The sequence below is a fragment of the Aythya marila genome (genome assembly GCF_965140915.1).
Source record: "Aythya marila genome assembly, chromosome: 3".
Classification (NCBI taxonomy): Eukaryota; Metazoa; Chordata; class Aves; order Anseriformes; family Anatidae; genus Aythya; species Aythya marila.
This window is the reverse complement of record NC_139044.1, coordinates 41,384,796-41,399,414: the sequence shown is the minus strand read 5'-3', so window position 1 is coordinate 41,399,414 and position 14,619 is coordinate 41,384,796. Positions and strand designations below refer to the sequence as shown.

General features: G+C 43.5%; 1 protein-coding gene across 7 annotated transcripts in view; it reads right to left on the bottom strand.

The window, feature by feature from the left end:
- TRERF1 (transcriptional regulating factor 1) overlaps positions 1-14,619 on the bottom strand; it is a 101,077-nt gene that overhangs the window by 22,299 nt on the left and 64,159 nt on the right. For 6 of the 7 annotated variants that reach the window (XM_082757102.1, XM_082757099.1, XM_082757096.1 and 3 more), the window contains 3 exons: positions 10,305-10,402; positions 917-2,565; positions 257-306 (listed from right to left, as the gene is read on the bottom strand). In XM_082757102.1, coding sequence (XP_082613228.1) covers positions 257-306; positions 917-2,296 — 1,430 coding nt within the window. In that variant the 5' untranslated portion in view covers positions 2,297-2,565; positions 10,305-10,402. The remainder of the gene's footprint in view (positions 1-256; positions 307-916; positions 2,566-10,304; positions 10,403-14,619) is intronic. The other variant, XM_082757101.1, reaches the window with a different exon arrangement.

The window sequence follows — 14,619 nt, the reverse complement described above, 5'->3', positions numbered from 1 at the left end:
CCGAGTGCAGGCTGTTCCCCTGCCTGGTTCTTTTTTTATTTTGTTTTTTTTTGGGGGGGGAAAGACAAAGCGCTTGATTTTATTGCTAGAAGGGTGTGGAGTGTAAAATCACACAAGCTTATATCCACAAAGCTAAAAAAAGATGTTTCTAGAAGAGTAAGATCTATGACCTACCCAGAGTGCATTCTCCTCCCTTTAAGCTGCAGCACTGCTTTGTATTTCTCATATTTAAACCACTAACACAAAATATTAATACCTTTGTTCTGGCGACAGCGGCTGCAGTCTGCCGTCTGACAATTGCACCTGCTATCAAAGGAGGAGAGGGAAAACGAGGGGAAAAAGGCAAAAAAGAATTTTTCAGGAAATAGTAATACATAAATGAACATCCTCACAGCTTTATGCATGCATTTTGCGTATGATTTTCTTAATACTACAGGCCTCTGAACTGAGAGCCTTACATGTATCCAGCAAATCAGTGCCCCTGTGAGCATGGCGAGCACGTTTTCTTGCACCCACCTGCTGTTCAAAGCCTTCCCTCTGACCCAGCAGTGTTACTTTTGGAAACAAGGAGCTAAGTCTTCCTGCACATTCAGCCCTCAGGCGTCGAAAAAGGAGCAGGAGCACCTTGCTGTAACCGGGTTCCTCCTCCCCTGAACCCAACCCCAAGCTCCCTGAACCCTCTCTGGAGGGAGCCAGCAGCCCCACAGCAGTGGTTTCGTGCTGCTGCCAGCCTGGCCTGTAGCCAAGCCAGCCATGCAGACAGCAAAGTCTGTTACCACAGCTCCCCAACTCACCCAAGCAATGCCCACTGCTCACATCATACCTTCCCGGCTCTCCCGCAGCAGTTTCATTTCCATACCTGGCTGCTCTTCTACAGAACAAGTTTGTCTGAGCAGGGATCTGAAATGCCACCTACCTGAGGCCACCCGGCGCTGGGCGAGTCCTGCTGAGAGCTTTTGTTGTTCAGATGAGCTCCCGAGGGTGGCAAAAGAGTTCGATGAGGGACAGCGTTACCCACAGAGTTGATCTCCGGCCGCGCGGGATCCTCCGCTGTCTCTGGCGGCGTGAGGCCGACGTGGGAGTTCAGAGAGGGAGCTCTGCTCTCACTCGGGTATTGCTTCTGCTGGTCGTGCTGCTGCTGCAGCAAACCCTGCGGGTACAAGTGCCTGTACTGCTCGTGGGGGTCCTGGTAGCAATACTGAGGCACCGCTCCCAACTGGATGAGCTGCACAGGATGACTCGGGTCCTGAGGGTACTGGTGGGGTTCGTGCATAGTCTTTGGATCGGGTTCCCGGTGATACGGAGGAAGCTGCAGTTGCATCTGTTGCTGCTGCTGCTGGAGCTGCTGCATGACGGGTTGCGTTTGGTAATACTGAGCTATTTGCATCGGGCACTGCCTCTGCTGCTGCTGCCGAGTTGGCTGTGGCTGCTGCTGCTGGATCTCCTGTATCGAGAGCCGCTGATGTCCCTGCTGAGGCTGAGCGTAGTACTGAGCCTGCTGCAAGTGCTGCATCTGTTGCGGTAGGAGCTGCTGGGACTGCACCTGCTGCACGTGCGTCTGCCCTTGCTGAAAGGCGGAATGCATCTGCATCTGCGATAAATGCTGCTGGTAGTCGTAGTACAACTGTTGGTGCTGCATGACTTGCATTTGCTGCTTTTGCTGTGTGCTTGCAAAATTCTGGTGCGTTTGCTGTGGCACTGGTTGATATCTTTGTACACTGGAAGTTACAGGCTGTTGCTCAACCGCTGGCTTCTGGGACAGCAGCTGCCTGAGCGCGCTGTCACCAGGATTATCCACCATCGTAGACTCGGTGTGCAAAACCTGAGCCATGTTGTTGACTTGAATTCTCAGATTTTGGTTAGCGAATACTTGCGTAAAGGAGTCCAATTTATGCAGGACCCCACTGGTAATTTTTTGCGACCGATTTTCGCTGGGTTGAGAATAAGGATATTGGTATCCGTCATGAGACTCCCCCTGCCCGAGGGGGCTCCACATTGCGCTTTGATTACTCAAATTGTTCCTCGCTGGGACATGGTTTCCTGAGCCAGAATGCGTCCATGTTTGTCTAGGTGTATCCATTGACCCAAGACTTTTTGAACCTACAGGCAAAGCTATACTGTCTCTTGAATCTTGGGGAAACTGGGGGGACAGAGGGGACGCCTGGGGAGCATCCATAACAGATGTCCCGTAACTGTGGTTTAGCGATGGAAGGGAGTTCATTTGGTGCTGTTGGTAGTACAAGTTCTCGTTGCTGTTGGCAGCATGGTTAGTTTTATACAATTGCTGGTCCCCCATTTTTGGTCACTTCTGTTCCAAGCTTACAGGCACGCGAACCATTGAAATCTCTATGAACCCTGAGATAGCTGAGTGAGGGAGGGGAGGGGAGGGGAAGAGAAGCTAGGATTACTTATAGTTCAGCATGTCCGTGTGCATCGCAAGGACTAAGATTTCCTCCAGTCTGTCAGTAATTCCAATCGCAGACTCAGTGTTGCTTCACATCTTCAAAAAATGGACCACAGCGCAAATCTTACACAGACCGGTGACAGGTTCAGCGCGCCAGGCACCTGTGGGGCAAGAGAAAGGCAGGGTAAGTGCTGGCTTTCCACATAAACTGTTCTCCTTACTGCCTCAAAGCAAACTGCAAAATCTCCTGGTTCAAAACACATAATCATATGCAAAATTGTAGCAGCTGGGCTATTCCAGAGCAGTTAGATTACTTCATCTCATCCCACTATCCTGCTTCTTCTCTAGTTCTCTGATAAAATCGTTCTGCCAGACCCATAAAGGCCCGTTCTTCTAAAACAAGAGTTATTTCTTCCTGAAGTATATGAGCATTCAAGCCATAGCTGGCCACATATTGCTCTCTTGTGACTAGCTTTAGCCAGACAGTTAACTATTGAGCCAAATCACCTTTTCTAGCATTACAGCTTTCTTGTCAGAAGCAACACATCCATTTTCTAGCATAAAATAACAGACGCCTGCACAAAGGCCTGAAAAGAAGGGTAAAAGAAAACCAGGGCTTTCAACAAAGCTGACAGTACTCAGATTAAAAGGACACACAAAGAAAAATAAATGTAATTGCCATCCAGGATTTGCACAGAGCCTTCCACAGCTTCTCACAGCTTTCAGGGTACCTACAGGAAGCATCCACCAGTGGAATGAAAACAAAGCATCACTGAAGAGTAAGATGCAAGACCAATGCTCATTGCTGTGACAGAACAAACAAAAACCCTAAAACAAGTAAATAAATAAATAAAAACACACCCCCAAATCACAAGCACAGTTACCCAAATGCAGCTATGCTTGCAGCTTTCTTTGCTCACCTGTTTGGAATCTGATCAATGCTAAGAGCAAATAAGTCCTTGGAAATCTGTTATGGTCGCTCACCTTACACCAGAAGCACTGAATTCCAGCCTCTCTTCTCTCTTACCTTTCTTCAGTTTGCATTATTTTAACAGACTAATTCATGCTAAATGCAACCATTTATCTTTCTCACCACACAAACTGCAATTCAGAACAACACTTCACCGACGCCTGTACCGTTTTCAATGAACAGCACAACAACAACACAAATGCAGTCACGTTACGAGGCTGTTTCTCCATCCCACAACACGACGCGATCGCTGTGCCTACAATCATCCACATGCAGGGAGGCACAATGTGCCTGCACACACGAGTACGTTTCAACACAAACCGTGATTCTGAACTTGAACAAGAACACAACAATATTAGCCCACAACTTCAACCCTGCCCTTTCACATCTGCCTTTCTACATGTAACACTTTCCATCAAAGGCTCCTTTGTACCGATCTCCTTACCTTTTTTTAACCTAAGAGAATCCTTGATGTGGATGAATAAACGTGAAGCCACAGATACAGACAATTTTAACCATTGCCAGATGCATATTAACGAGTCCTGTGCTAGCAACAGCAAATAAGAGCAATATATAGCTGCGGGCACAAAACCCCCTTTCCGTTGTAGCACAATGTATGACAGAAAACCGTAGCTCCCAAGGAAGAAGGCTTTCAGTGTGTACAGACAGTTTTTGTGTATACCATCTGCAACCATTAGTATGTAACTTTTTCATGTGACTAATAATGGCAGCAAATAATTGCAAGCTTATTTCCCCTTCCAGAAATATGCGTCGCTTCGTATTTGCTCCGCGCACGCTCCCTTCCAGATTTTTATGGATGTACAATTAGAAAAGATAGGAGTCAACAATGAACGGCCAGCCTGCCAACAAGACTTTTTTTTAGCCACAACCCAACTTCAAAGACTTCCTATTAAAAGTTATGAAGAGAAACTAAACAAAGCCTGCACAAAGCATTCAAAGGGCATAAAAATAAACACTTGTGTAGTATTTCACACTGAAAGGCCATCAACTTTTAGAGGAAGAGGGGATCCTGCACAGGAATATCATCTCCTTTCATGCCTGCCAATTCCTAAAGCTCGGCTGGGACTCTGACCATCTTTCCTTGATACCAGGGCACGAGTGGACCTGTTCATACACCTTTTGCATAGGACCTATGTCCTATGTTCGCTTATTGATGGTATTACAGTTTACACCGAGCTCTTTCAGTTTTAGCCATTCTTTTTATAGTTTATGTGAAGTGACAAGCATTAGCCAAAGGACAAGACCTAACAGTGACACAAACCAGTGAAGGAGAGTAAATATCTTCAGATATTTACACAATAATACAAAGAGCTTCAGGGCTAGGGCAGTAGGAGCACTTACTCCTAAAGCAGCCAATAACACAATTTAGCTAGAAAAATGACCCAAGCAGCCAGGCAGGTCCCTGAACCTCTGCCACAGGAGGAGCACCACGCTGACAGATGCCACCACCTGCAGCCACGGCAGCTCTGTGGGCAGCTGTTTGAAACCACACCAAACTCCACTTACAGCACTCTTTCACCTGGGGGTTTACCTCTCCCGGTTCTCCACGTACTGGTCAAGGTGTTCGTGTTTGAGGCACAGCCAGTAATAAACCAGACCCTGAGACATCATAATTGTTTTTAGTACCTGAACAGGCTTAAATTCAAGGGCATGATGCTATATGCTGAGTATCTGCAATCAAATTTAACAAAAAGCCCACAGAATACATTGTTTGCTGGATTAAAAGTTACCAAGGAGTATTCCGATGCTGTACGAAACACGATTAAGGCTGTAGGAGCACAGAAGTTAGTCTCTAGCCAAGTGAGATGCCATTGGCAGCGTGCTGAATGATTTCTGTTCCTTCCAGTGACAGGAAGAAAAGGCTTTTTTCTCCTTTTTGTTAAGCACACACTTCTGAACACCTCTAATTGCCATTTATCACAACAGCAGCTTATTACTAAATGGTTAAATTAAACAACTCAACTTCGGAAAGCAGCAGGAGTGTTAAAGCAGGAGCAGTTCTGCAGCCGTGTGCTCCTGTCCTTTCCAGCAGTCACTTACGCTCTTAGCCTATTACATTTCTGACATTGCAGATATATCCCAATTACGCAATCGTTACGAAGAAACATGAAAACAAATGCAAAAGGACAGAAACATTTCTGCAGACTGCCTAGAAAGAGAAATGCCCTATTTAATATTATGGATGGAATCTGGACTCAAACTAATGGAAGCTCAATTGATTTCAGCAGAGACGAGGTTTCACTCCAACTCTTCTCTCATCGTTTCAGTGTGGTCCCTGTAAGCTGCACAGGCTGAAAGCCACACACATGCTAAGCTTGCCGAAATGCCTTTACACACGCCGACTGTCTCCCTCTTCAAAACACAGGCAACTCTAAGGCAATGCAAGCAATAGTTGCTCCTGGAAGCGCGCCATAATTTAATTCTGGTATACAGAAAATGGAAGAATATTCTGATGTTATCAGTCTTCAATAAAGATGATCCGATTTTACATCCTTCATAAATTGTATCACTGGAGAGACAGAAAATCCTAGAGAAAAAGGCAGGCAGCAAAAAGGGGAGGATAATTGTAACATATTAAAAAAAAAAAAAAGCTCTATCACACAACACAGAACCTGAAACCTGCAGAAAATTTCAACTCTAGTACACAACGTATCAAGTCACAGTCACATTTTTCAGCTCCCTGAACCCAGCACAAATTTCAGAGCTAGACATCCACACCAAATAAGTCAGTGCTTGCAAGTTGTGCTGGGTGCGGGCTGCAAAAACAGGACCGAATGCCAGCCGACTCCAGTTTCAGAACAAAGTTAATGGAGAGGGATAACAAAAGACTGTAGGCAAGCACACGCTGAAGGAAGCAGTCTCATTAATAGGCTGTCAAATTATTATGGCACTGATCTAAGCTGTCTCAGTATGCTGCATGGCTGCAAATCAAAATGGAATTGGATCCTATAGTTTCAACTGACTTCAAAATTTTCAGCAATGACTTTACTCAAAAAAATCTACATGTTTTTACAGACGAACTACCAGTTAGTCCGAAAAAGGAAGACTAGATAAGAAGGCAGAAGCAAAAAAACACACACACACACAAACAAAAAACCACAACCAAACAACCAAAACAACAACAACAAACCAACAACTCTTCCACACTCAACTGGCTTCTGCAGGACAGAGCACTTGCAGCTACTCACAAGCAATAGCATTAGCAGATGCTGACTTGCACAGTGCTGCCAGGGACTGTAACACATCAGTTGCAGTAAGTTTACCATTTTCAGCAATTTAAACAATTTTGTTTTGCTTTGTTGGGTGGTTGTTTGTTCTGGTTTTTGTTTGATTGGTTTTTGGTTTGGTTTGTTTGTTTGTTTTGAATAATATTTAACTCAAAGCACGCCTGCTTAGAGAAATGCATCACTACTTTTTGTTCTTCCACCACCAGAGTCACGTTTTAATGACACCTTATTGCCCTTTAGTAAGACAGGCTGAGACAGGGCTTTCTCAGGTGCCCGTCTTTTTGCTATCAGAACATAAGCTTCGTTTTTACCACACATAAGTCAAAATCCAAAACCAGAAGTTCTCTGTTCCCTTCCTTCATTTTTTTTTCCTACCACTTAGCGTCAACAGAAACAAAACAGGATTTATCTTACTCAATTTTAGCTTTTTTACCGGAATGTTTTTACTGGCTTGCTTTGTAACTCAGAACTGTGAGATGATTTGCTGTGCTGTTCCTAAATCCAGCCAGCCATCATTCATATCATCTATCTCTCTCTCTCTGATTTCTCTCAGGACAGAGACAAGTACACAGTAGATCCTTCCCTGATACACTCTCTTTTGCCAACACTGACAGCACCAGGAGCCCCCGACACCTGAGCTAACTATACGCCATCCTTTAAGTAAATGATAGCACAGACAGGCGTGATTCTCAGCTGGGCACTAGTGGCATAAAACCACCACTAAGAAGCCACCAGAGAGAGCGTCTTTAAAACCCAGGAGAGATCTGTGAGATGGGACACAGCTGCGTTTCCCAAAGCCAGCTTCCAGGAACAGAGCTGGCTCTATCCCTACGTCTTCAGAAGCCTTAACTCAGCTGGGAGAGGAAGAGCGGTATGTTTCAGAGACCCCCGTGCTCTTGCAGGCTGCCGAGACACGAGGTTTGCTTCCGTAACTCTTCGTTTAGCTACAGCTCAAGCCCCAGCTCCAGTTTTTTGGCACAGGAAGTAAGCGTGTGAGAAAAGAGGCACAGAACTAAAGCAGAACAAATACTTTCTAATGCCAGGCAAGGTAGCTGGGAGAATTAGCAGAGAAAAGGAGATAGGGAGGTAGGAAGATAGTAACTCAAACATCACATCTACCTTTTTTCCTACAGAACTTCTGAATGTGTGTCGGATACAACAACAAAGAGAGGCAAACACTGGAAATAAGGGTTAAAAGATGCAGGATTGTAGCTATTTTGGTTAGAACAAGCAGCAAAACAGCCATGTGGATTTCAAGGGCCACCAACAATTTATATAGCAATCTCAAGGACAAATACTTCATGCTGAAAACCTCTTTATCCCAGTCCTGGATAAAACTATTTGTATGTTTTGTACTGCACTTCAATGCTATCTTTCAATGGTAGAGGTCTCAAATCCATGCCCCACATCTGCATACAAACCCCAAAGATGGAGTAGTTAGGCAAAAACACCACCACAAAAACACTCTGACATAGGAGAGCATACAGGAATAAAATAATTGCAAAAGCAAAAAGATGGAAAGGAACCAAAATACTTAGTACACTGGTTTTATAGAAGGCATATCAGGAAAGCTAAACATTCAAAACGGAAGAGGAAAAACAGATTAGCTGCTTTTTATTATTAACACTGGTAATTCTTCAACAGTTGCACAAATCCTTCAAAAATTATCATTCCCTTTGCAGCTGAGCTCCTTCTGCAGTGCAGTTGGAAATGCTGGTGAGTCTCATGTGGCTGCACATTTGAGCTGTCCCCATTTCCACTCTTAAGAGAAACGAGAATGTCCTAATTCACTTTAATAAAGAACACATTGGACTTGGGGGAGGGGAAAGCAACAACGGCACTGGGAGGGGAACCGAGCAATTTCTCCACTTCAATAAAGTTTTTTTTTAAAAAAAAAACAACGAAAAAACAACAGTTGATCATCTCAGGAAAGTCTCTAGAATAAAGGGGGAGGAGAGAGGAAGACAAACAAGCAGAAACATTTTCCTCTTCTTTTGATCTAAGTTATAAGTAGAAAATGCATTCTGAGGCACTGGTAATTTAATGAAAACTTTTTTTCCTAAAACTAACAGAATTCTTGTTATTCAAGAAGAGGAGGCTACTTCCTAAATAAAGCCATTAACTCAGTTTAGTTTAAGGGAGATAAAGTTCCACGAGTCCCGTAGAAATAAGGAAGGCTGCTTCAGCGCTCCGATCATCTTTGTTGTCAGTTAAGCAACGTTACGGTTTCGAGGTACTTTGAAGGTTTTGCAGAACTGTGGCTGAAGCAAGCACAGCATTATTTCATAAAAATGGCAAACGTTAAATGATGTGCAAATACAAAATGATAAAGTAAAAATAAAATATAAAACCTTGGCTGAGGCCAGAAGGGCATTTGAATTGCATATCCCAAGACTAAGTAACTAAAAAGCTTACAGAAGACAGCATTTATTAAAGGGGCTGATCACCTCTGATAAAAACACAATGTTTTTTAATATTCACCAATACATCATTGTATATTTGATCAAAGCTGAAGCTGTCTATGAAACTTTATTTGAAATGTCTTCAGCCAATCCAGGCTTACTGACTGCTGATGTGTAAGAAATTGTATCACCTTCTGCTGAGTCCTACATCAAGGGCAATTCTTCCACATGCTTCCTCGAAGATGAACATGTCCTATGATCCAAATTGCCCTCAATTTCATTTTCCAGTTTACTTGTATTACTTAATTGAGCAATTTTTTTTTTTCTTCAGAAAGACCCTAGTTCTGCGGACCTGCCAAGACCCCAGCATGAAGATCACAGGCAGAGATAGGTCAGGCTTTGCCCACTGCCAGACATGGGTACATTACAATGTCTAGTCACTACTGTTGATTTGATGAATTTGTTGATGGAATTGAGAGAGGAGGGAATATTTATGCCTTTCCACTCAAACATCAATCCATCAGCTCTTGTTCCAGCCTCAGCAGTTGGCAAACAATACTTTAGTATAAGGCGAGCACCCTTACAATGCACTTTGCCGGTTTCTTCCTGACCTCTGTAGTGTTTATGTTCTGAAGCTTGTAAGGTGATTGCCTTTTTCTGTGACTGTAACTGCCGTGAAGCAGTCAGAGAACATATGCTGGGATTTGCAAAAACAGGCAAGAAGGAAACATCCTGAGACAAATAAACAATTAGGAAAAAAAAAAACAGGCAGGAGTAGCATGTGGGAAATAGCATATGGCTAAGCTTTCAATAGGGAGGGAACAGCTATTTTGATCCAGCATCTCCCCCAAAGGAAATCACATTTTCATAAATGCAGCTGCAGGACCCTTTGAAAAGTACCTCTAAAACACATCATGTTGGTACCTAGCAATGGGACTTGATAAAATTGAGCAGCTATGCTGAACTGAGCACCACAGACTCACTTCTTTTAATTAAGGTCACGTCGACTTTGCTTGTACTAGACAATAAAGCCAAGGTAGGCCTTTAAGACCTTTAAGAAAGATGTAAAAACATGGGGATCTCCTGTGCCATATGTACTGAGGTACAAAAAACAGTGTTTCACAGGAAAAAGCCAACAAACAATTAGCCATATTTAAGAAGTCCATCAGTAAAGCTACAGAGACTCAGAACTGCGAATTCTGGGAAATGGTTAAAAAGCACCAAGCCACATTAAACGAGCAAGCCTAATAGAAAGTGGACTTGTGATGTTGCAACATTACCTGATTTTTGATTATTTGTGAGACTGCTGTATCTTGCCGTGCCGTCTTCTCCATAACATTTCATGCTGCTTTCATTCTGTGACTTCAAAGTGATGTAACTAAACATAAAACAAAAGAATGGAAATTCATTTTTTTCCTGCATGGTTAACTTATAAAATATTACCAACTCATCCCAAACCATCAGCAGATCTGCAAGAATGAGCATCCTATTGTTAACACAACCAAATATTAACTTCTGTTCAGTATAGTATTTTCATGCTACTCTGTTCTTCAATTCATTACCGCAGAAGACATCCATCAGCTTGGTAATTCCCTTAAAAACCAGTAAAGTACCTACTTTTCCATATCGATAGCAAGGGATTGCTTTGTTGTCAAATCTCTGGGATTAATACATTCATGGTCCTTCAAGCTACAGACTGAAATAAGAGAAAATTCATCTTTTCTTCTTACTCAGCTTGGCGCCTACTGCAAAAATGAGGAACGGGTTACGTTGACTCAATAAATAAAACAAGATGTTGTGTCTCTACTGCAGAGACCGTAAAGACTTCGCAGCATCTTACGGCTCTTTGACAGAACCCGAGGGCAGGCTGGATGCTCTCACGGAGAGGAGACCTCGCTGGCAAGCGTGACACAAACAAGAGAAGGAAGGGAGGGATTAATGAAAGTCAAAGGTGTGGGAGATACAATCAGGTTGTCACCCAGTTCAGACAAGATATCTAGACGAGGCATCTTCAATTATTTAAATGAAAGCAACGTATTTGTTTTGTAGGTGTTGCTGCTAAGACGGCTTTTAGGGAAGGCCCTGAATGAGGCCAGCCTGGAAGCCAAAGCTGCGATTTCACCGCTCACTGATGTCAATGGGAAACTTTCCATTCGCATCAGGCCCTGCTAGGAGGTATTGGAAAGTCATTAGAGCTGTAAGAGGTAACCATATGAACAGTGGCTCGCAGGAGAAGGGCACAGGTGACCCCATGAGCTCAACCAGCATCTTCCTCCTCTCGCCCACTGGCTGCTTGTCACCTTCCCGTGAGACAGGCCTGCTGAAGGCGCTCTCTGAATATCTCTGGTGATGGGTCCCAGGCTCTGTGACACGACTGCACACAGCAAGAAACAAAACCCCCAGAAGCAGCAGGTCCTTCCCTCAACCCCCACAGCAGGGGAAACCAACACAAGTGGCTCCCTCACCCGGCCCAGCACCAACCTCAGTGTCCCAGCTCACGCTCCTCCAAAGCCAAAGGAAAGAGGGGGTTCACGGCACAACCCCAACACACCTGACCAAAACACACACTGCAGGAGATAACAGAGCTCCTCGTGAAGCCTCACCAGCCCCCAAGGTGATTCTTTTACAGAACCCCTCAGCTGACAGTAAATGCTGAGAGCCTCGCACAGGGACACATGGGTTTTCTTGGAGACAAGCGAGTTCTCGCATACCAAGTTACTGAGTCACAGTACCCGCAATTTGTGCGTGCCCAGATCTCATTCTGGATGTGAGCTGAAAGGCTGCGGATGTCCCAGAAAGCACACCATTCCTTACCTGCTTGCATCCTATCTGCTGACGGCTTTTCTCAGGGAAGCCCACCTTTTGAGAGTAACATCTTTAATAAATCTGCTTGTATGTTGAAATAAGACTTTTTTTTAAGCTGCATCTACTTTATGTTTTAGCCAACTTCTTTTTTTTTTTATACTGATCTTCAACACCTGTAGATGCATGATGAGTCTCAGAGAGGACTGACTGCTATCGCCTGTGTTTGTAACAAGAAATATTCGGAAGTGGATGGAAAACCCAAGGTTAACTTTAGTGGAGACAAAGGGAAAGCTTTTTTTTTTCAGCTCAACACGGCTGTTTAGAACTTGCCAAGATCTTTTTAAACATCATTAAAAAATAACTGCTTTATCATTAGCAGTGACCACAGTCACAGTACACGCTTCGGCTTGATTTTAGTTTATCCATCTGCTCTGGAACAACGAGCGCTTGTACTGAACCTAAAAATGCCAAAGTGTTCTGCAGACAGACCATCCCTGGCAGCTTCCTGCAGAGACCAGCCCTATGGACAGTGGGAAAAGCAACAACAGGAATGCCCGAGAAAACCCTTTCCTTATTATTTTTTTTTTTCTTTTGGCTTCTTTTCCCACTACACCCCCTTTTTGCTCATTTATGTTCATTTATGCCGCTGAGTCACTCACATTCATCAGCAGAGCTACAAGAATACCCACACGCAGTTGTATTTAAATTAGCAGGCACGTGCAAAGCTCTTCTGCATAACACCACAGGTAAAGAACAAAACTTTGGACATTTCAGAGCCAGAAATAGTGAACTAATGACTGATAAATATCAAAAATAGTCCCAATATTAATTAATGCAGGACCAAACCAAACAAATTCACAAATAACATTTTAATTCCTTGACAATAGCTTTCATTAAATTTTCATCATCTCGTTTTTGAAGTTGATTAAAAAGCAGTGTAAATTAGTATTCCTTCACCATATTCTTCAGTTTTGTTCCTATCCCAGACCCTTGATTCCAGCTATAACCTAAGCACAGTAAGGAGAAGAGAAGCAAAGTCTTCAGCAACGTTTACAAATGAAGAGCTAAGTCAGAGATCAGCTATCCCATACACACAATATAAATTCTCATTCTTCTCTCTTCATTGGGATTGATGACACTGCTGGAAAATAAGGAGCTCTTAATACCTTTTATGGCAATGTAAAGCACCAACGAATTAGCACAGAGAGAATGCAACTAAATCAATTTTTCATCTCAAGATAGTAATGAAGGCAATTTCTTGAACCTGACTACGCTTATAACATATTGATCAGCAAAGCGCCGCGCTGAAAGTTACACTAGGTATTTTCCAGGGATAAAATGGAAGATGGCAGTAAACTGTAGACAAAACACCAAAGGCCAGGGAACTGACAGGGAGCTACCCGCAGTTAGACCAGTCATGTTAAACCCCAGAAACCCAAAGCTTCCACCTGCCTGCAAGTTACTGAGAAACATCGCAGGAAGACAACTGACAAGGGCTAAATCAGTGGGTGCTAAACCCTTTGCACAACAGACTTAAGGAGAAGCAAAAAGACACACAGGTTATCTAGAAGGGATCACACAAACACCAACAAATTTCTTGCAGCAGTGCCCTGCGGTGGCAACTCTGGGCCGCCAGTTTTGCTGCAAACCTCCGCTCCCCTCAGCTACACGCCCCAAGTCAAGAGCCTTCAGAGAAATCTTCCAGCCTGCTGTGACTGCATGGTGCTCCAGGACATTGGCCCCCTCCTGAACTTCTGCTGCTGCTCTGAGGCCCAGCAGCAGGTTAGGACAAGACGCAGCTCCGTCCAGAAGAAGGCACTACACTTTCCCACCATGATGAGCGGTGGCACCAAGGCAAAGCCAGGCAAATACACTGCACTCTACTCATCTTTGTCCAGCACAGGCCATGTGCTTCCAAAAGTAACACTATAGCTGCTATTGCTTGGAAGATTTTAGACATTAAAAGAGCAAGACAGATCAAAGATGAGGGTACACATACCCTCTATCAAAGTAAAATGAAACCAACGACAGGACACACAACCTTAACAACAACAATATTTACTTGAACAAGATGGACTTTTATATCATTTGGTATCAGGAACTTAACTGACTTGCAATTGGGAACTCAGACTCCACACATACCATCAGAGCATCCAAAGTGTGACCCTACAAGAACACAACTCATTTGTGATTCTCTTCTCCTCCTGCCCAGTGGCAGCCAAACTAACTATACACAGATACCAGCTGATAACCTTCCTGCAAATTAACAAACCTCTTCTAACCCAACGAGACACAAGAGTTTTCTCCACTGTGTTTGCCATTATTTCTGTTACAAGGGTGACCAAGAGCATCCTTTTATCTGAATTGGTCCATCGTAATTAAACAGTATTTAAATTATTTTTTGGAAGGGAAATTAAGCCACCTTAAGGTATGAAGCGGATGAACAACAACTGAACATAACCGTAACAACTAATACCAATAAAGGCAACAACATCAAGTGGCAAAACCAGCAACAAAATGTTGAAAGTACCAGAACTATTGTCATCCATTAAATTGGCTTGCTTAACTACTGCAGAAGAGCACAGTCTCTATTCCAGTCTTTCTGGCATTCAGCTTTCTGACTGCACCTTATTTCCTAGAAAAGCCCTCTAGAAATTTAAATTCTCTTTTGAGGACAGGATTCTTCATGCATGCAGTTATTTCTTTTTTTTTGACGTGCTCATTTCTACAACTTCTAAATGCTCCAACAATATTGCATTAAGAGATTTGCTGTGGAAATGAATGTAGACA